Source organism: Aquarana catesbeiana, linkage group LG07 (assembly GCF_042186555.1).
Source record: "Aquarana catesbeiana isolate 2022-GZ linkage group LG07, ASM4218655v1, whole genome shotgun sequence".
NCBI lineage: Eukaryota > Metazoa > Chordata > Amphibia > Anura > Ranidae > Aquarana > Aquarana catesbeiana.
Window position 1 is genome coordinate 104,652,315 of NC_133330.1, and position 21,757 is coordinate 104,674,071.

Consider the following 21,757-nt stretch of genomic DNA (forward strand, 5'->3'; position numbering starts at 1 on the left):
GGCACTAATATGCAGCACTTATAATGTGGCACTGATGGGCACTAATAGGTGTCACTGATGGGCTCTGATAGGTGGCACAGATGGGCAGCCTTTATGGGCACTGATAGGCGGCACAGATGGGCAATGATAGACAGCACTGATTAGGCACTGACAGGCATCACTGATGGGCACTGATTGGCATCACTGCTAGGCGGCATCACTGATGGGGCTGCACTTATAATCACTGCGCTGATTATCAGTGCAGATCCCCCCTGTCAGGAGAGCTGCTTATCTGCTCTCCTCTACTTGCGCTCCGATAACCGGCACTTCCTAGTTACGCTGTGATTGGACACAGCTGATCACATGGTAAAGCGCCTATGTTATAGGCGCTTTACTGTGATCGGAGATGCAGTGTGTCGAAGCGGAACAACGCACCACCCATCGCCGCGCTGAGCATCCCCAGGCCGCGCGGGATGTGGTTAATACTAATTTAACAAAATTATGTGTAAATCTTAGCATTTCTTATAAAAGTTGACCTTTTACCTGCCCTTCTGTGCCTCGCTATTAGTCAGTGAGTCCTCCAATCATAATAGGGGCTTGTGTCATTTGGGCTTTTGTTTTCTTCAAATAGATTTTGCATTCCCATACGAGTCTCTAGGAATGCAAAGCCTGCTTTAAGCAGGTCAAATGCCAATAGGGACTTGGCACCAAATTAGAATTTTACAGAAAAAGTCAAGATTTATATAACTCCATATGCATATTTTTCTGGATCAATTGTAATGACTTGCAGTGTTCTTTAAATATAACCTCGTATGCAGCATAAGTATTGGGTGTCATAGATGCTCATAACCAGTGGTGTGGTGTAAAAACTGGTACATTTTTCAGACTGAAACTGTGTGTTTTGTTTTTTTTTGTCCATTGGGTTGTATAGGGTTTGATGAAAAGTGTAAATGTGTTTTGAGCTGTATAGAAGTGAGTAGGAATTTTTTTTTTTAATATTTTTTTATTGAATAATAGTTATTGTCATATCAGAACTTCAGAAGACACAGAGGAGAAAGAAAGATGTAACTGTGACTCAGAATACTGAAGAGATATCTATAAAGGAGGAAGCAGGCAAATGTGAGTTGGAGAACTTTATTAGTCTCTTAAAGAAATATTGCCCTCTACCTCTAACTGTGACAGACCTATTTATAAAAAAACTGAGGAAATTAATTTGGGAACAAAGGATGCTGCAGTGACAAATCAGTTTTCATCTCCCATTACGTGGGAACCTAAATCTGGCTACTATGGATAGCAGTTCCGTTGTGTGTTTTTCTCATGTTTTTATAAATGTTACAGGAGACTGCAGAACAGATCTGTAATTATGTGTGTTGGAAGGAGGCTTCCACAAACTGTGTATGGTAGATAAGAAAATGTTGTACTAAAATGTGTATAGGTTATTATGATAGTATGTAGAGTTTAAAGCTGATATCCAGCATAAACAATATAAAAAAATGCCCCTTTAGAGGGGAACTTAAGGGCTAAGTTCACTTTTTGTTTTCTTCTAAATTCCAGCTCCCCTATGTACCAGTATACCATTAATGTACCTCTGTTGCAGAAAAAAAAGCTTTCTTTGATTTTTAGAACAAGACCTTACCTTAGCCCTTGCTGTGTTCATAGAAAACTTCATGACTTCGTGGTATGTAGATTTGGGACGTGAGAGCCAGTAAGACACAGGAAGGAGTTTACCAGCTGACCTTATACACACCCTTCAACTAGGTTTGCATGGCATCGACTGGCATCCCTCCAGGTGTGCATTTGCCTGGGTTTTTCAGTGCAAGCTGCCACAACTGCTATGTTTACACAGAATCCTTCCAAACAGGCCGGGGCCGTATGCTGAACTCTCTGGGGCCGCCTGTGGGCCATGGGTTGGACACTTCTGATGTAGTGCAAGGGCCTGCCTCATTGGATACAGAGTGAATAGATAGATAGGTGATTCCTCCTATCCCATAGTTTTGGTAAATTTAAAATTGTACAAAGTTTGTATAATTATATTGCATAGTGTATGGCCACCTTTATACACCTAAAATGAATTAGTTGTGCTTTTAGTGCCATTAATTGTTAATGGCACCCCAAATGAGGAAGCAAACACACATTTTGCCCTGTGAAAAAAAAAAAGCATCAAATGCAGCAAAACACACACAGTAAAAAATATGCAAACCGCAACATTCCAAAATAACCCTTGAGCTACTTTGCTGCATGTAGGGCAACCCATTGAATGGGCTGTGCTATTCATGCCTTGGGAAAAATGAGTCAAAAAATTTACGGTCCCACTACGTTAGGTGTGAATTGGCTGTGAAATTTGGTTTGTTTAACAAGAGCAACGAGGCTCCATTCACATCTGTGTTTCTGAACAAAAAAATGTGCACTTTGCTGTGCGTTTCAGAAATGTGCTACAAATGCATATAAAAATGGGTAATCAGAATACTAAGCCGCCCTTAATTCAGAACTACCCCCACTGCGCCAGTGAATAAAGCTTACAACAATCAGGAATGAGATCCCGTGAATGGCTCACTCGGTATGTAATAAAATATATATATATATATATATATATATATATAACTCCCTAAATAAAAAGTGAAAAAAGAGCTGCCCCTTTAAAAACCATCAAACTGAAATATTATCCGATCTCATATATCCTTTTAAACCAACGAACCTTCTCCTAGATATATAAGAGCAAATAAGAGGCGCTCATATCCCTAGTGCTAGAAATCACATATGCTGTAATTCCCTCAAAAAAAATAAAATTTTTTTGACAACCTCTAAATGTGCAACTTAATGCATAAACCTAATGGTGTTTAACAACTCTAATCAAACCATGCAAAAATACAACTACTGTGCACGTGAAACAAGTTGTGACACCCAAAATAATTAATAAATAATTAATAAATGACTAAATCCCCAATTAGTGTGATTCATAAAATAAATATTAATAAGTGCAAAACAAATTATAATTATACTACAAAAAAATTAATATTTTGAAGCATGAAAAATCAGTCCTTGAAAGTCTTGTGACAAAAAATATATATATAACGTGATTTAATTTGTGACAAAGCAGTGTATGAAAATCGCACAGATCTTCTAAGGTGCAGTGATGTTGATAATGCTGAACTCCACGTGTCTTTCACCTCACCAGCGTGAAACGTGAATCCACTCCCAAAGGAATCTCACTCACCAAATGATTTTGCCAGCACTCTCATTCACGGCAAGAAACACTTAGTAGTCACACTCCAGAGAAATCCAACATGCAGCAATTCCACAGTATATAGAATCAATCCACATATAAAAGAATTGAAGAACTCACATAGCGTAAACCAGCACAGCAACTTTATTAAAACCACTACAATCTTCAATGGAAGCACTCACATTTTAAAAGATGAAAAACAGCAGTTAAAACAATGTGATTCACAGCAACTTCAATCTTTAGTGGATACACTCAGAACAACAAGTGGTCACGGTGGACCCGAGGTGTGTTGATGCAAGGACTCACGGTCTCTCTCACCCCCCTTCGTAGCGCGCCGTGCAATGACAGATTCTCCTTCGTATAGTGCGGCTCTCAGCGTTGCTCGTCACATCTCATAGCCACGCCCCTGACATGTTTCGTCATAGATCAGACTTATTCATGGGATTGGCTAACCCGGCTGTCCCTCATCCCTTATATCTCCTCCTCCCTGATCTCCCATAGGTTGGTGAGTCCGCATGCGCACATCTCGTGTCCCCGCTCCAATTATAGACCCGAGACTACGGCGCGCCGCTGTACAGGGATGCGGTTTGCCTTTACTTCACTGTAAACTGATATTTACTGCGGACTGATTACAACAAATACCTTAGATGGATCGCTTAGCCCTAGTAAATCCTGCATGACAGTGTAAACGATCACAACATTACTCCCATGGTAACATCTAAAGCATACCTCATTTACACGTTCTGTATACCAATGTAAGTGATCATAGTATTACTGCTATGGTCACATCTGAGAGCTTCCTAATTTGCATATCCTGCACACCAATGTAAGTGACCATAGCATACACTGCCATGACCACATCCAACATATACCTAATTTAATATTTATCCAACGCTATTTCATGACAAATATAATGGTCTATTATTTGCTAAATCAAAAGTTTTCACTCCGATCGCTGAAATAGCACATCAATAAATAAACCTATGCCTACAAAAAATTGCATGTTGAGTAAAAAATCCAACAAATTGCGGGTGTGCTAAAACTAAATAAAAAATATATATTAAAAAATATATATGCAAATATATATAAAAAAATCCTACAAATATCCCCTCATTCCCAGTAGACCTACAATTTACCAACATGGTGAGAATCTAATTAATTGAATACATTATAATAAAACTCCATATCATATAATACATGGAATATATACCATTAAAAAATATTTCTCATATCGATCCCCCTGTCCCATAATCCAGGGTCCCTCTACCAGAAGAAACGACCAGATAATCAAAACAGGGTCACCTAGCCCTAAACCTACTGTTAAAATGTTCAACCGCTCCATGGCTCATCAGATTTAACCTCCTTCAATTAAAAATTCTTTATAAAACAGTTTAAATCTAGTTCTATATTTAACCCCCTAGGGGTTAAACTTTTCAATAAAAAGATTCAGCGAGTTTCCCTCTGCGATAGATCCCTGACCCTGTTAGAGCCTCTCCAAGACGGGTGGACCACATCGATTCCACAAAATTGTAAAAGCGAGGGGTCCTTTTGGTGCTTTTCTTTGAAGTGCAAAGAGACACTATGATACTTGTAACCATTCTTAATATTGGTTAAATGCTCCGAGATTCTGACCCTTAACAATCTTTTTGTTCTGCCCACATAAAGTAGGCCACAAGGACACCACATCAAGTATACAACAAAAGAGGAGTTGCAAGTGCTGAATTCCTTAATTTCAAAGGATTCACCTTCCCTATTTGTTACACTTGTCACTCCTCTGTGGCTCACTTTTACGGTCCTGCAGCATATGCATCTTCTGCAACAGTAAAAGCCCTTAAAGTCGAATCTCAGATTATTATGCCCAGGTGGATCCAAGATTTTTTTCACTACATGATCGCCAAAGCTTGGAGCCCTCCTGTAAATGAATCTCGGTTGATTCGGTAGGATCTGCCCCAAGTGTCTATCTTTGCGTAAGATGTGCCAATGCTTTTTGAATATCCACTCAATGTCTTTATATTGACAGTGGTACCCTGATGTGAACCCCAACTGATGTTGGCCCTCAATCATCTGGGGAACACTCCTCTTCTCAAAGCATTTCTCCCTCGGGGTTTGTGCCACCTCCTGAATAACCTTATTCAATACCTTAGTATCATATCCTTTCTGTATAAATTTCTTTCTGAGGATACCTGCCTGTTCGTAAAAATCATCTAACAATGTACAATTGCGTCGAACTCGTACCATCTGTCCCTTTGGAATATTTTTTATCCATCCGGGATGGTGGCCGCTTCTTATAGACAAATAGCTGTTACGATCTGTCGGTTTAAAAAACACTTTAGTCCTTAATGTGTCCACATATCTTTCGATCGTCACATCTAAAAAGTTAACCCTATCACTTCTAATCTGATATTCCAATTTAATATTGTTAGCATTATTGTTAAGTTCCTGTAAGAACTCAACTACCGATTCCTCAGTGCCTTCCCATATGAACAGGAGGTCATCAATAAATCTCCGATAAAATAAAAGCTGGGGTCTTCCAACATTAAAAACCTTCCTGTCCTCCCACTCCGCCATGAACAGGTTGGCGAGGCTGGGAGCAAATTTCGCTCCCATTGCCATGCCAACCTGCTGGGAATAAAAGTCACCATTGCACCAAAAATAATTATGGGACATGCAAAAATCCAGTACATGCCCCAAAAAACGCTTTTGTATACCAGGGATGTCATCTCTCCTGCTTAATGCCCAGTTTAGAGCTAAGGATGCGTCTTCATGTTGTATAATAGTATACAAAGAAGCTACATCAGCAGTTACCAAGTATACAGGCGATGTAGCATTCAATCTTACATCCTTAAGCAATGTCAACAAGTCTCCCGTATCTTTCAAATACGCCCTTGTGATCTTCACACTGGGCTGGAGGAATTTATCCAAGTACTCCCCCAGTCTGGCTGTGACAGACCCAATACCATTGACAATGGGGCGAGGCGGTGGGCATTGTGTGCTCTTATGTATTTTTGGTAGAGTATAGATAACAGGGATTCTACACGCACTGGGGATTAGATACCTCTTCTCCTTAAGATTCAAAGCATCCATTCTAAACCCCCATTCTACCAAAATCGACAACTGGGTTTTATATGCATCAGTCGGGTCAGAAGCCAATTTTTTATAGGTGGATCGATCTCCGACTAGTTCCAGGAGCTGGTTGAGGTAAAATGATTTATCTAACAATACCACTCCTCCCCCTTTATCCGCGGGTCGTATTATGAGATCCTTCTTCTCCTCCAACGACCGGATCCCTTCTTTGATATAATACGGATTGACCCCCTTACGTGGGGTGAGTTCCTCGATATCATTGAGCACCAAACTCTTGAACACTTCTATAAAGTGGTTGCTCGGATTCTGGGGGTTAAAAATTGATTTTTATTATTTTTGAGTCCTGTATCAATTCTAGTGTCAGGCACTCTTGATTTAATAGTGGATTCCACTGGATGGCTCAGAAAATATTTTTTAATGTTCATGGCCCTGATAAATTTGTGTGTGTCTATGTAGATATCAAATTTATTCATTGCTTTTTTTGGGGCACATTTTAGACCTAAGTTCAAAATGTTGAGCTCTTTGTGATTGAGCTCAACACTACTCAGGTTGAAAATCCCTGTGTTTATGTGTCCCTCGGTCGCTTTCTTGGGTTGTTTCGATCGTCCTGCCCTACATCCCCTTCTTCTCTTCGGGGGGGCATCTGATCGTGAGGTGAAAGACACGTGGAGTTCAGCATTATCAACATCACTGCACCTTAGAAGATCTGTGCGATTTTCATACACTGCTTTGTCACAAATTAAATCACGTTATATATATATTTTTTGTCACAAGACTTTCAAGGACTGATTTTTCATGCTTCAAAATATTAATTTTTTTGTAGTATAATTATAATTTGTTTTGCACTTATTAATATTTATTTTATGAATCACACTAATTGGGGATTTAGTCATTTATTAATTATTTATTAATTATTTTGGGTGTCACAGCTTGTTTCACGTGCACAGTAGTTGTATTTTTGCATGGTTTGATTAGAGTTGTTAAACACCATTAGGTTTATGCATTAAGTTGCACATTTAGATGTTGTCAAAAATTTTTTATTTTTTTTGAGGGAATTACAGCATATGTGATTTCTAGCACTAGGGATATGAGCGCCTCTTATTTGCTCTTATATATCTAGGAGAAGGTTCGTTGGTTTAAAAGGATATATGAGATCGGATAATATTTCAGTTTGATGGTTTTTAAAGGGGCAGCTCTTTTTTCACTTTTTATTTAGGGAGTTATATATATATATATTTTATTACATACCGAGTGAGCCATTCACGGGATCTCATTCCTGATTGTTGTAAGCTTTATTCACTGGCGCGGTGGGGGTAGTTCTGAATTAAGGGCGGCTTAGTATTCTGATTACCCATTTTTATACTTATTGTCATTTAACCGCTTGCGGCCATGGATGCACTTAGTTTTTTGAATAATAGGCTACTAAACCCCGATACAGTGTTTTCTACTGATCATCAAATGACTGATAATGATGAGGATTTCTCAGGAGCATTAAAAATGCTCGAGAATTTACTTGAGAAACAACTTAAAACATGGTGGGACGTGTTCACGTTTGAGCACTACCGTAGGGAGAATCTTATTTTTAGAAGTCTGAGGTGGGATGTCCCACCCCAGGATGGTCTTAATGACCAGCCGTTCATGATTGAATGGCTGGAATTTTTTAATAAGGTAGGTAGGGAATTACAAGCACTAGTCCTAAAAAGGAAACAGATTAGGTTAAATATGATAAATGAAAAAATAAAAACTTTACAAGAGAAGCTTGAACCTATAAAGGATTCCAATCTAATGAAAGACTTTAATGTCAATATTAAGAAAAAGCTGGAAAGGGTCGATCGAGAAACGCAGAAGAAGAAAGTGAAAAAGTTTAATAGGGATTCTAATGATTTTAAAACCAATAAAATTTATGCATGGCAAACAACAAATGTGAGTAACATGGGTGATCAGATTGCCCCCCAGTAGTAACCCATTTGCCTCTAATAATGGAGCAGTAAATTCCAGCAATCCCTTACCTAATCCTGGGAATAACAAAAAAATAGGCAATAAAGGTAAGGGTACACAGGGAGCTACTGGTCCTAAGCCCAGTGACAGAGGGAGAGGCATGATGGATGCCCATTATGGACGAAATTATTATCAATCCCCGAGGCCCATGTCGCGAGGAAGAGGGGGATACCAGGTAAGGCACCAGAATGAGTACTCTTCCCCAAGGAATTACGGGAGAGATGCTCCATATGGGTATGAGACCCCGCAAAACTATAGGCAATGGCAACAATATCCCCCATATCATCGAGACATTGGTGGTAATACTGATGTCCCACTACATAATAGATTTGCTCCATTGGAAAATGATGAGCAACTAGGATATGTACCTTACAATGTGCCTTTTTTAGGGCAGAGGGGGAGGGGAACCCCGAGGAGGAACCCCAAAGGTTCATACCAAAGAGAGGGAGGGAGATCCACCCCCACTCAGGGGTACAATTACGATCAGATGCCCCCCCCGAAGAGAAGAAGGGGATGTAGGGCAGGACGATCGAAACAACCCAAGAAAGCGACCGAGGGACACATAAACACAGGGATTTTCAACCTGAGTAGTGTTGAGCTCAATCACAAAGAGCTCAACATTTTGAACTTAGGTCTAAAATGTGCCCCAAAAAAAGCAATGAATAAATTTGATATCTACATAGACACACACAAATTTATCAGGGCCATGAACATTAAAAAAATATTTTCTGAGCCATCCAGTGGAATCCACTATTAAATCAAGAGTGCCTGACACTAGAATTGATACAGGACTCAAAAATAAGTCAATTTTTAACCCCCAGAATCCGGGCAACCACTTTATAGAAGTGTTCAAGAGTTTGGTGCTCAATGATATCGAGGAACTCACCCCACATAAGGGGGTCAATCCGTATTATATCAAAGAAGGGATCCGGTCGTTGGAGGAGAAGAAGGATCTCATAATACGACCCGCGGATAAAGGGGGAGGAGTGGTATTGTTAGATAAATCATTTTACCTCAACCAGCTCCTGGAACTAGTCGGAGATCGATCCACCTATAAAAAATTGGCTTCTGACCCGACTGATGCATATAAAACCCAGTTGTCGATTTTGGTAGAATGGGGGTTTAGAATGGATGCTTTGAATCTTAAGGAGAAGAGGTATCTAATCCCCAGTGCGTGTAGAATCCCTGTTATCTATACTCTACCAAAAATACATAAGAGCACACAATGCCCACCGCCTCGCCCCATTGTCAATGGTATTGGGTCTGTCACAGCCAGACTGGGGGAGTACTTGGATAAATTCCTCCAGCCCAGTGTGAAGATCACAAGGGCGTATTTGAAAGATACGGGAGACTTGTTGACATTGCTTAAGGATGTAAGATTGAATGCTACATCGCCTGTATACTTGGTAACTGCTGATGTAGCTTCTTTGTATACTATTATACAACATGAAGACGCATCCTTAGCTCTAAACTGGGCATTAAGCAGGAGAGATGACATCCCTGGTATACAAAAGCGTTTTTTGGGGCATGTACTGGATTTTTGCATGTCCCATAATTATTTTTGGTGCAATGGTGACTTTTATTCCCAGCAGGTTGGCGTGGCAATGGGAGCGAAATTTGCTCCCAGCCTCGCCAACCTGTTCATGGCGGAGTGGGAGGACAGGAAGGTTTTTAATGTTGGAAGACCCCAGCTTTTATTTTATCGGAGATTTATTGATGACCTCCTGTTCATATGGGAAGGCACTGAGGAATCGGTAGTTGAGTTCTTACAGGAACTTAACAATAATGCTAACAATATTAAATTGGAATATCAGATTAGCAGTGATAGGGTTAACTTTTTAGATGTGACGATCGAAAGATATGTGGACACATTAAGGACTAAAGTGTTTTTTAAACCGACAGATCGTAACAGCTATTTGTCTATAAGAAGCGGCCACCATCCCGGATGGATAAAAAATATTCCAAAGGGACAGATGGTACGAGTTCGACGCAATTGTACATTGTTAGATGATTTTTACGAACAGGCAGGTATCCTCAGAAAGAAATTTATACAGAAAGGATATGATACTAAGGTATTGAATAAGGTTATTCAGGAGGTGGCACAAACCCCGAGGGAGAAATGCTTTGAGAAGAGGAGTGTTCCCCAGATGAATGAGGGCCAACATCAGTTGGGGTTCACATCAGGGTACCACTGTCAATATAAAGACATTGAGTGGATATTCAAAAAGCATTGGCACATCTTACGCAAAGATAGACACTTGGGGCAGATCCTACCGAATCAACCGAGATTCATTTACAGGAGGGCTCCAAGCTTTGGCGATCATGTAGTGAAAAAAATCTTGGATCCACCTGGGCATAATAATCTGAGATTCAACTTTAAGGGCTTTTACTGTTGCAGAAGATGCATATGCTGCAGGACCGTAAAAGTGAGCCACAGAGGAGTGACAAGTGTAACAAATAGGGAAGGTGAATCCTTTGAAATTAAGGAATTCAGCACTTGCAACTCCTCTTTTGTTGTATACTTGATGTGGTGTCCTTGTGGCCTACTTTATGTGGGCAGAACAAAAAGATTGTTAAGGGTCAGAATCTCGGAGCATTTAACCAATATTAAGAATGGTTACAAGTATCATAGTGTCTCTTTGCACTTCAAAGAAAAGCACCAAAAGGACCCCTCGCTTTTACAATTTTGTGGAATCGATGTGGTCCACCCGTCTTGGAGAGGCTCTAACAGGGTCAGGGATCTATCGCAGAGGGAAACTCGCTGGATCTTTTTATTGAAAAGTTTAACCCCTAGGGGGTTAAATATAGAACTAGATTTAAACTGTTTTATAAAGAATTTTTAATTGAAGGAGGTTAAATCTGATGAGCCATGGTGCGGTTGAACATTTTAACAGTAGGTTTAGGGCTAGGTGACCCTGTTTTGATTATCTGGTCGTTTCTTCTGGTAGAGGGACCCTGGATTATGGGACAGGGGGATCGATATGAGAAATATTTTTTAATGGTATATATTCCATGTATTATATGATATGGAGTTTTATTATAATGTATTCAATTAATTAGATTCTCACCATGTTGGTAAATTGTAGGTCTACTGGGAATGAGGGGATATTTGTAGGATTTTTTTATATATATTTGCATATATATTTTTTAATATATATTTTTTATTTAGTTTTAGCACACCCGCAATTTGTTGGATTTTTTACTCAACATGCAATTTTTTGTAGGCATAGGTTTATTTATTGATGTGCTATTTCAGCAATCGGAGTGAAAACTTTTGATTTGGCAAATAATAGACCATTATATTTGTCATGAAATAGCGTTGGATAAATATTAAATTAGGTATATGTTGGATGTGGTCATGGCAGTGTATGCTATGGTCACTTACATTGGTGTGCAGGATATGCAAATTAGGAAGCTCTCAGATGTGACCATAGCAGTAATACTATGATCACTTACATTGGTATACAGAACGTGTAAATGAGGTATGCTTTAGATGTTACCATGGGAGTAATGTTGTGATCGTTTACACTGTCATGCAGGATTTACTAGGGCTAAGCGATCCATCTAAGGTATTTGTTGTAATCAGTCCGCAGTAAATATCAGTTTACAGTGAAGTAAAGGCAAACCGCATCCCTGTACAGCGGCGCGCCGTAGTCTCGGGTCTATAATTGGAGCGGGGACACGAGATGTGCGCATGCAGACTCACCAACCTATGGGAGATCAGGGAGGAGGAGATATAAGGGATGAGGGACAGCCGGGTTAGCCAATCCCATGAATAAGTCTGATCTATGACGAAACATGTCGGGGGCGTGGCTATGAGATGTGACGAGCAACGCTGAGAGCCGCACTATACGAAGGAGAATCTGTCATTGCACGGCGCGCTACGAAGGGGGGTGAGAGAGACCGTGAGTCCTTGCATCAACACACCTCGGGTCCGCCGTGACCACTTGTTGTTCTGAGTGTATCCACTAAAGATTGAAGTTGCTGTGAATCACATTGTTTTAACTGCTGTTTTTCATCTTTTAAAATGTGAGTGCTTCCATTGAAGATTGTAGTGGTTTTAATAAAGTTGCTGTGCTGGTTTACGCTATGTGAGTTCTTCAATTCTTTTACATGTGGATTGATTCTATATACTGTGGAATTGCTGCATGTTGGATTTCTCTGGAGTGTGACTACTAAGCGTTTCTTGCCGTGCATGAGAGTGCTGGCAAAATCATTTGGTGAGTGAGATTCCTTTGGGAGTGGATTCACGTTTCACGCTGGTGAGGTGAAAGACACGTGGAGTTCAGCATTATCAACATCACTGCACCTTAGAAGATCTGTGCGATTTTCATACACTGCTTTGTCACAAATTAAATCACGTTATATATATATTTTTTGTCACAAGACTTTCAAGGACTGATTTTTCATGCTTCAAAATATTAATTTTTTTGTAGTATAATTATAATTTGTTTTGCACTTATTAATATTTATTTTATGAATCACACTAATTGGGGATTTAGTCATTTATTAATTATTTATTAATTATTTTGGGTGTCACAGCTTGTTTCACGTGCACAGTAGTTGTATTTTTGCATGGTTTGATTAGAGTTGTTAAACACCATTAGGTTTATGCATTAAGTTGCACATTTAGATGTTGTCAAAAAAATTTTATTTTTTTTGAGGGAATTACAGCATATGTGATTTCTAGCACTAGGGATATGAGCGCCTCTTATTTTCTCTTATAGATCTAGGAGAAGGTTCGTTGGTTTAAAAGGATATATGAGATCGGATAATATTTCAGTACAAATGCATATGTTGCTTGCGTTACCATTCAGTGTTAATGGCACCCCAAGCATGGGTACCAGGAGTATGTTTGCCGTGCATTTTGTTGCACGACAAATGTGCTGCAAACGCACCAAAAAGCGAGGTAAAGCAAGGCACCATGCTCTGCTCATAAAAGAGTTTTGGAGCTTCTTAGAGAATTTGCCATGCATAGGGCAGTCCATTCAACTGAATGGGCTGACCTATGTGCGATGAGCAGAAAAGCTACCAAACCCCTCCCAAAAAATACGTACAGAGATGTGAATGGGACCTGACAGCTGAGTATCTCTGTCCACTCCCTTCTATGTACATGTAAAAAGGTGGCCATACACTATATAATCTAATTGTACAACCTCTGTACAATGTCCTTTAGATTTACCGAAACTGTGGAATAGTAGGTCCCATCTATCTATCCATTCATTCAGTATTCCAATCAGGCAGCCCTTGCACTAAATCAGGGGTCCTGTGGCCGTCTGGAGGAATGCTGGGAATGCAGTGCAAACATAGCAGCTGTTGCAGCTTACATTGACAAGCCAGGCAAACGCACGCCTAGAGGGATACTAGGAGGCATGGAGTTGCTCAGCTATGAGGAAAGATTAGAGGAACTGAATTTATTCTCTCTTGAGAAGAGCTTATTAAGGGAGGATATGATCAACATGTATAAATACATAAGTGGTCCATATAGTGAACTTGGTGTTGAGTTATTCACTTTAAGGTCATCACAGAAGAGAAGTGGGCACTTTTTACGTCTGGAGAAAAAGAGATTTAATCTCCAAATGTGGAAAAGCTTCTTCATATACCTTAATTACAGGCCTAAAATATATACCAGCAGACTTTGAAATTGTGGTTGGGTTGCATTAACTTGACAAGACTAACAATACAGTACGTACAGTTGCAATCTTGCTAATCCTATGTATTGATTAGACAATATTTAAACTGTAGCACTTGACTGCATGCTGGCCCTGTGTATTTTTTTTATTTCTCTTAGAATAATGCTGTTTTTGTTGTTATGAGAAATCAGAAAAGAGACATCAGATTATTAAAATTATTTAATTTGTATTTTATGATAGCGAACGGGGCTAAAATATCTAAGAGAAAGAAAAATGAGACAAAGATATCTACTAGGGAAAAGACCAAGAAAATTGAAGAAAGTATTGAAGTCACAGATCTAATACCAAGACGTCTACAGCTTTGCTCAACTTCCAAAAAGTATGTCGGAGCTCATGTTTCCATTCAAGGTATATTTAGAAATACATTTTTCAATTGCTTCTATAACAGAATATTTAAAACTATGATGTAAATTTCAGGCAAATCTAAAAACTCCAATCAATGTTAGAGATAGTCAGCGCAGAGCATATTCCAGAGGGTAGTATTGGGGGCATTGGTGGTAGGTTGTCTAAAGCACCTAAACCCGAGGTAAGTATAGTAACAAATCCTATTTTGCAACCCTAGAGCACCTAATAAGGAGATATACGACCAGTCTAAACTACGTGGCATGTTCACCAATGCCAGGAGTCTGGCGTACAAGATGGGAGAACTAGAGCTACTGTTGTACGAGGAGGGTTTAGATTTTGTAGGAATTACAGAAACTTGGTTCGACAGCTCTCACGATTTTCTGGCAACCATTCAAGGGTATTCCCTATATCGCAGGGATATAGAGGTTAAAAAAAGGGGGAGGGGTATGCCTCTATATCAAAAATGATGTACAAGTGAATGTGAGAGATGACATCACTAAGGGAGCAAGGAAGGAGGTGAAATCCTTAAGAGTAGAGCTACAAAGGGAGGAAACTAAGGGGAAAGTAATACTGGGAGTATGCTATAGGCCCCCTAACCAGAGGGAGGAGGTGGACCTCCTATCACAATTTGGATTAGTGGCAAGAATGGGAAGTGTCATTAAAATAGGGGATTTTAATTATCCAAACATAGACTGGGTGAAGGGACCACGCATTCATCTAAGGCTCGCCAGTTCCTAAATGTCTTGCAGGACAATTTCATGGGTCAGTTGGTAAATGCACCAACTAGAAACCAAGCGTTACTAGACCTACTGATTTACCAGCAATACAGACCTGATCACGTATGTGGAAATACGGGGCAATTTTGGAAACAGCGACCACAGGTCAATTAGCTTTAGTATAAATCACACAAATAGGCAACATAAGAGGAATACCAAGACACTGAATTTCAAAAGATCCTTGCTAGAAGATAATAATTGGGATAAAATCGTAGGAACAAAGGACACAGAGGAAAAATGGGTATGGTTTAACCACTTCCGGACCACCGCACGCCGATGTACGTACCTAGAGGACGGATATCGTTGTTATGGCAGCAGCTAGCTGCCATAACCCCAGTATCCCCGTGTTCGGCCAGCAGTCCGGTACAAGATAAATGTGGTCTCTGCGGTAGATTCGCCGCAAGATCACTTTTATCGGCGACGTGAGGGGGGCCCCCCCTCCCACCGCGATCCGGTGCCCTCCGCTGCTTACCAGAGCCGGCGGCGGCGGCGATCGGATTCCTTCCTGTGGCTGTGCATGGAGATGAGTGAGGGGAAAATGGCCCGTACCCGTCTCCATGACACTGCAGGGCAGAAGCAACATCAAAACGTCACTTCTGCCCATAGCTTTTAAAGGGCCATTTTTTTTTTTTCATTCTTTTAATCAACAACATTTTTTTTTTATTGCATTTTAGTGTAAATATGAGATCTGAGGTCTTTTTGACCCCAGATCTCATATTTAAGAGGTCCTGTCATGCTTTTTTTTCTATTACAAGGGATGTTTACATTCCTTGTAAGAGGAATAAAAGTGACACAATTTTTTTTTTAAAAAACAGTGTAAAAATAAAAGATAACATTTTTTTTTTAAACGCACCCCATCTCGCCGAGCTTGCATGCAGAAGCAAACGCATACGTGAGTAGCGCCCGCATATGAAAACGGTGTTCAAACCACACATGTGAGGTATCGCCGCAATTGGTAGAGCGAGAGCAATAATTCTAGCCCTAGACCTCCTCTGTAATGCAAAACATGCAACCTGTCGAATTTTTTTAAATGTCGCCTATGGAGATTTTTAAGGGTAAAAGTTAATGCTGGCGCAATTTTGAAGCGTGACATGTTGGGAATCAATTTACTCGGTGTAACAGTATCTTTCACAATATAAAAAAAATGGGCTAAATTTACTGTTGTCTTATTTTTTAATTCAAAAAAGTGTATCTTTTAAAAAAAAAAGTGCGCTTGTAAGACCGCTGCGCAAATATGGTGTGACAGAAAGTATTGCAACGACCGCCATTTTATTCTCTAGGGTGTTAGAAAACAAATGTATGATGTTTGGGGGTTCTAAGTAATTTTCTAGCAAAAACCCTGTTTTTAACTTGTAAACACATCTAAAAAAGAGGCCCGGTCTTAAAGAGCATATTAAATAAGGGCATTAGCCAGTGCATCCCAATGGGAAATAAATTTAAAAGAGCTAATAAAAGTCCTGGGTGGCTTAACTCCAACGTAAAAATGGATATAAAAGCAAAGGAGAAGGCCTTCAAAAAATACAAGGCGAGGGTTCATCATCAGCATTCCAACTTTTACAAAGAATGCAACAAGAAATGTAAGGGTGCAATCAGGGAGGCTAAGATAGAAAACGAAAAGGCACATAGTGGAGGAGAGTAAAAAAAAATCCCAAGAAATTCTTTAAGTACATAAATAGTAAGAAAGGGAGGTCATATCATATTGGTCCCATAAAGAATAATGAAGGGAATCGGGTTACTAAGGATGGAGAGATGGCGAAGGTATTGAATTTATTCTTCTCCTCAGTCTTCACGAGGGAAACGGGAGGCTTCAGTAACCAAAACTGCAATGTTTATCCTCATGACACATCACAGGAAGCACCCTCCTGGCTAACCGAGGACAGAATTAGAAATAGACTTGAAAAACTTAACATTAATAAGTCACTGGGACCAGATGGCTTGCACCCGAGGGTCCTTAAGGGACTCAGTCAAGTAATTGCCAGACCATTGTTCCTAATTTTTACGAACAGTCTACTGACTGGAATGGTACCAACTGATTGGAGAAAAGCCAATGTAGCACCAATATTTAAAAAAGGGCCAAGATACATCCCTGGGATTTACAGACCAGTTAGCCTAACATCAACTGTATGCAAGCTCTTGGGGGGGATGATAAGGAACTATATACAAGATTTTAGTAATGACAACGGTATCATTAGCAGTAATCAGCATGGATTCATGAAGAATCGTTCTTGCCAAACCAATCTATTAACCTTCTATGAGGAGGTGAGCTGCCATCTAGATAAAGGAAGGCCCGTAGATGTGGTGTATATGGATTTTGCAAAAGCATTTGATACAGTTCCCCCATAAACTTTTTTACTGTACAAAGTAAAGTCTGTTGGCATTGACCATAGGGTGAGATTAAAAAGTGGCTACAGGGGCGAGTTCAGAGGGTAGTGATAAATGGAAAGTACTCGGAATGGTCTGGGGTGGAAAGTGGGGTCCTGTCCTGGGACCAATCCTATTTAATTTATTCATAAATGACCTGGAGGATGGGATAAACAGCTCAATCTCTGTATTTGCGGACGATGCTAAGCAGGGCAATAACTGCTCCGCAGGATGTGGAAACCTTGCAAGAAGATTTGAACAAATTAATGGAGTGGGCAACTACATGGCAAATTAGGTTTATTGTATAAAAATGTAAAATAATGCATTTAGGTGGCAAAAACATGATCTACTCCCTAGGGGGAGAACCTCTGGGGTAATCTAGGATGGAAATGGACCTGGGGTCCTAGTAGATGACAGGCTCAGCAATGGCATGCAATGCCAAGCTGCTGCAAGTAAAGCAAACAGAATATTGGCATGCATTAAAAAGGGGATTACCTCCAGAGATAAAACGATAATTCTCCCAATCTACAAGACTCTGGTCTAGCTGCACCTGGAGTATGCTGTCCAGTTCTGGGCACCAGTCCTCAGGAAGGATGTGCTGGAACTGGAGAGAGTCCAGAGAAGGGCAACAAAACAAATAAAGGGACTGGAGGAACCTAGTTATGCGGAAAGGTTTCGAGCACTGAACTTGTTCTTTCTGGAAAATGTGACACTTGAGAGGGGATATGATTTCAATGTACAAATACCGTACTGATGACCCCACAATAGGGATAACAATTTTCAGCAAAAGGGAATTTAATAAGACACACGCCCATTCCCATAAAATTTGAAGAAAATGGGTTTAACCTTAAACTGCGTAGAGGGTTATTTACTGTAAGAGCGGTTAGGATGTGGAATTCTCTTCCACAGGCAGTGGTTTCAGCTGGGAGCATAGATAATTTAAAAAACTATTAGATAAGCACCTGAACGACCATAACATACAGGGATATACGATGTAATACTGACCTAAAATCACACACATAGGTTGGACTTGATGGACTTGTCTTTTTTGAACCTCACTTACTATGTAATGCAAATAATATATAATGAATTTGATCTCCTTTGACAACCTGTATGGTAGAACTGGTAAGAGAGGGGAGATCCTTAGAAGCAAATCATGTGCACTACCTGCACATGTGCTGACAGGAGGAGACCAAACAAAGTGAGCAGAGGAATAAGCTCATTGGTGTGCTGCTGCTGCTTTTTTATTGCCAGACACAGGCTGGGGGCAAGAATGGTGATCAAGCTGTATTGCCTAAAGCTAAAATCCGGGCAGCTATACAAGACACAAATAATGCAGCTGTTAGGGCTGTTACTGATTAAAATTTTCATGTTCGATTAATCGATTTTTTTTTTTTTTAATCGATTAATTATAACGCACATACAGATCTAACTACTTTTAGCTGATCTCCTTGCATTGCAACTCTGCATTACTCAGTGGTAAATGTGGTATACATTATATACAATCACCCGACATTAGTTAGTTTACACAATCCATGACTTAACTTCACAGTTCACACAAATACGTTTTAAATTCAAACTGTTGCACTGACGTAAGTAATTTTTTTATTAAACTTTAAGAAAAACGTAGAAAGTTAGTTTAACTTTAATTATAAAACTTTTATAGTATATTGACTGTCAAATTTGGTTATCAAATTTGCCTACACTTAGCTCACTGAATGATCCCAGTTAACCACATCCATATTTACCATCACTGTCCAGGCTGTCCGGTGACGTCACGGACATCGACGTCACTGGACTCTTCCCCCCTTCCCTTCGTTAGCAGACGGAGGCACTTGGGACGGGGGAACTCCCTGAAGACCCGGAAGCCGGCGGAGAGGTGAGTACCGATCAAAAGAATTTTGATCGATCAAAAAAATTAAGGATTAATCGAGGAACTAATCTTTAATTTCCACAGCCCTACTTTAAATGTATATATTTCTTCCTCGAACATCATGGGATACAGGGCCTCAGTAATTACTGATGGGTTATATAGGTATCACTGGTGATTGGACACTGGCACACCCTATCAGAAAGTTCAACCCCCTATATAATCCCTCCCCCTGCAGGGATACCTCAGTTTTTACGCCAGTGTCTTAGGTGATGGACGTGTAAAGATGTCCTGTGCTGAGCTCCAAAGGGATTATCCTATATCCTATACTGGGGCAGGCGAGGCGAACCGGATCCATTCCAAAGTGTCTTTCTAGGCCGAATTGGATGGTACCCGGGCCTCGTGTCCGAAGAAACGAGGTTTTACCTGTAACGCTTCTCTTTTTAGAGAGCTGGACCCCGCATATTAGAAAATGGTTTTCCTAGCCTAATTTCTAGCCGGGTGCTTTACAGGGCCAGAACTGTGGATCCCCCTATTTGTAGGGGGCCCCAGTCTCTGACGGTTTTTTAAAACGGAGCCCACCGTGAGAGGTGAAGATTGGGTCTGTATAACAGAACCCTGCGGCTGGATAAGGTAAGAGGAGATTCCACAGAATTTTTTAATTCTAGTTTTCTCCTTTAAGGTAAATGCATGCTATGCCTATTGTGACCACCAGGGGCTGCCAAGAGCACATACCTTCTCATGCTGATGTCTGTCTCTGTGTTTCCACGCTGCACACGCTCCTCTGGCCGGTTCCAGGTAGGATGGGATAGGGGGATTTTTCCTCAGGAATGTTCCCCTAGGCTAGAGGGAGGCCGCAGGTGTCTGTGAGGCGGTTGTACACTGCTCTATCACCGCCGCCGCCATTTGCCGCCATCGTGCAGGCCCATCACTACTGGCCTCTCTCCTTCCTCCCCCTCCCCCAGCCTTTCCTCCATATTGTGTCCGGAGGGTCGGCCAGCGCGGGAAGCGCTTGTTTTTCGAAATACGAGGGGGGGTGGTAAGCGGGGGGCGGGGCATCAGCACAGCGTGCTCAGACGCCCACACAGGCCAGCTGCAGGCTATTAAAGGCACTTTGTACAGGTGCACACAGCCTTCGGAGGGACACAGAGCTGACGGTCGCATGTAAGGTGGGACACAGGCATTCTCCTAGGCAGCATTTACTAAGGTAACACCAGACTGGGCATTGGGTAGCAAGGCTTTTAGCCGGACTACGTCGCTCAGCAGTCAGTGTTCATTTTGTGATACCTCCACCTTGTTGCTTTGCACTATGGGTAGAACAGGTTCAAACACCCCAAGAATCAGAGACTCTAGGGGATCTCGTTCAGGTTCTGACGACCCCCTTTCTGCAGCATCCTCCCCTCCTGAGGGGCCAGGGACGGCTAGCCAGAGGGAGCCATTGGGGTCAGGGCCTATACCTGCCTCCGGCACTTCAGCCCCTGTATACATTACACAGGAGGTTTTTTCCTCAGATATTAATGGTTTAGAGGAAAGATTAATGGCCGTGATTACATCTTCACTCAGTGGAAGAAAACGCACTAGGCCTTCCTCTGATCCCCAAGACCCTCAGGAAGAGGAGCTCTGGGATAAAGGAGAGGAATCCCTTTCAGAGGATCGGGATGGGTCGGATGATTACTCTTCGGAGGAATCAGATGGAGAGGGACCTTCTGCGACTTCCCAGGAGGAGAAAGTCTTAGTGCAGATCCTTACTGGATTGGTCCGCTCCACATTTAAGTTGCCCATATCTGAATCAACTAAAGAACCCTCTTCTTCTTTAGGGTCACTGAAACCTCCTCAAACATCACAGGCCTTTTCTGTTCATAATTTACTTGAAAAGCTCATTTATTCTGAGTGGGATCACCCAGATAAACGTTTTTTTCCGCCGAAAAAGTTTTCAACACTTTATCCAATGGAAGAAAAGTTTATTAAAATGTGGGGAATACCGGCCATTGATGCGGCTATTTCCTCCGTTAATAATAGTCTGACTTGTCCTGTAGACAATGCTCAGATGATGAGGGATCCTGTAGATAAAAAGATGGAATCCCTATTGAAGGATGTTTTCTCCTTGGCAGGTTCGGTGGCTCAACCTGCAGTTGCAGCGATTGGAGTCTGTCAATACTTAAGAGACCATGTTAAGCAGGTTATCAAAGTATTACCTGAACAGCAGGCCCAGGGATTGGCTAACCTTCCTGCGGCCTTATGTTATGTTGTTGACGCCATCAGAGATTCTATCGTGCAAACCTCTCGTCTTTCACTGGGGTTAGTGCATATACGTAGAATCCTATGGCTGAAAAATTGGTCAGCCGAAGCACCATGTAAGAAGCTGCTGGCCGGGTTTCCATTTCGTGGTGCAAGGTTGTTTGGAGAAGACTTGGATGACTATATCAAG

General features: G+C 41.0%; 1 protein-coding gene across 6 annotated transcripts in view; it reads left to right on the plus strand.

Annotated features, from left to right (window-relative positions):
* Positions 1-21,757, plus strand: part of LOC141103222 (probable endonuclease 4) — a 168,157-nt gene that overhangs the window by 44,621 nt on the left and 101,779 nt on the right. For 4 of the 6 annotated variants that reach the window (XM_073592572.1, XM_073592571.1, XM_073592577.1 and 1 more), the window contains 2 exons: positions 997-1,098; positions 14,158-14,325. In XM_073592572.1, the coding sequence (XP_073448673.1) occupies positions 997-1,098; positions 14,158-14,325 (270 nt within the window). The remainder of the gene's footprint in view (positions 1-996; positions 1,099-14,157; positions 14,326-21,757) is intronic. The other 2 variants (XM_073592575.1, XM_073592576.1) reach the window with 2 other exon arrangements.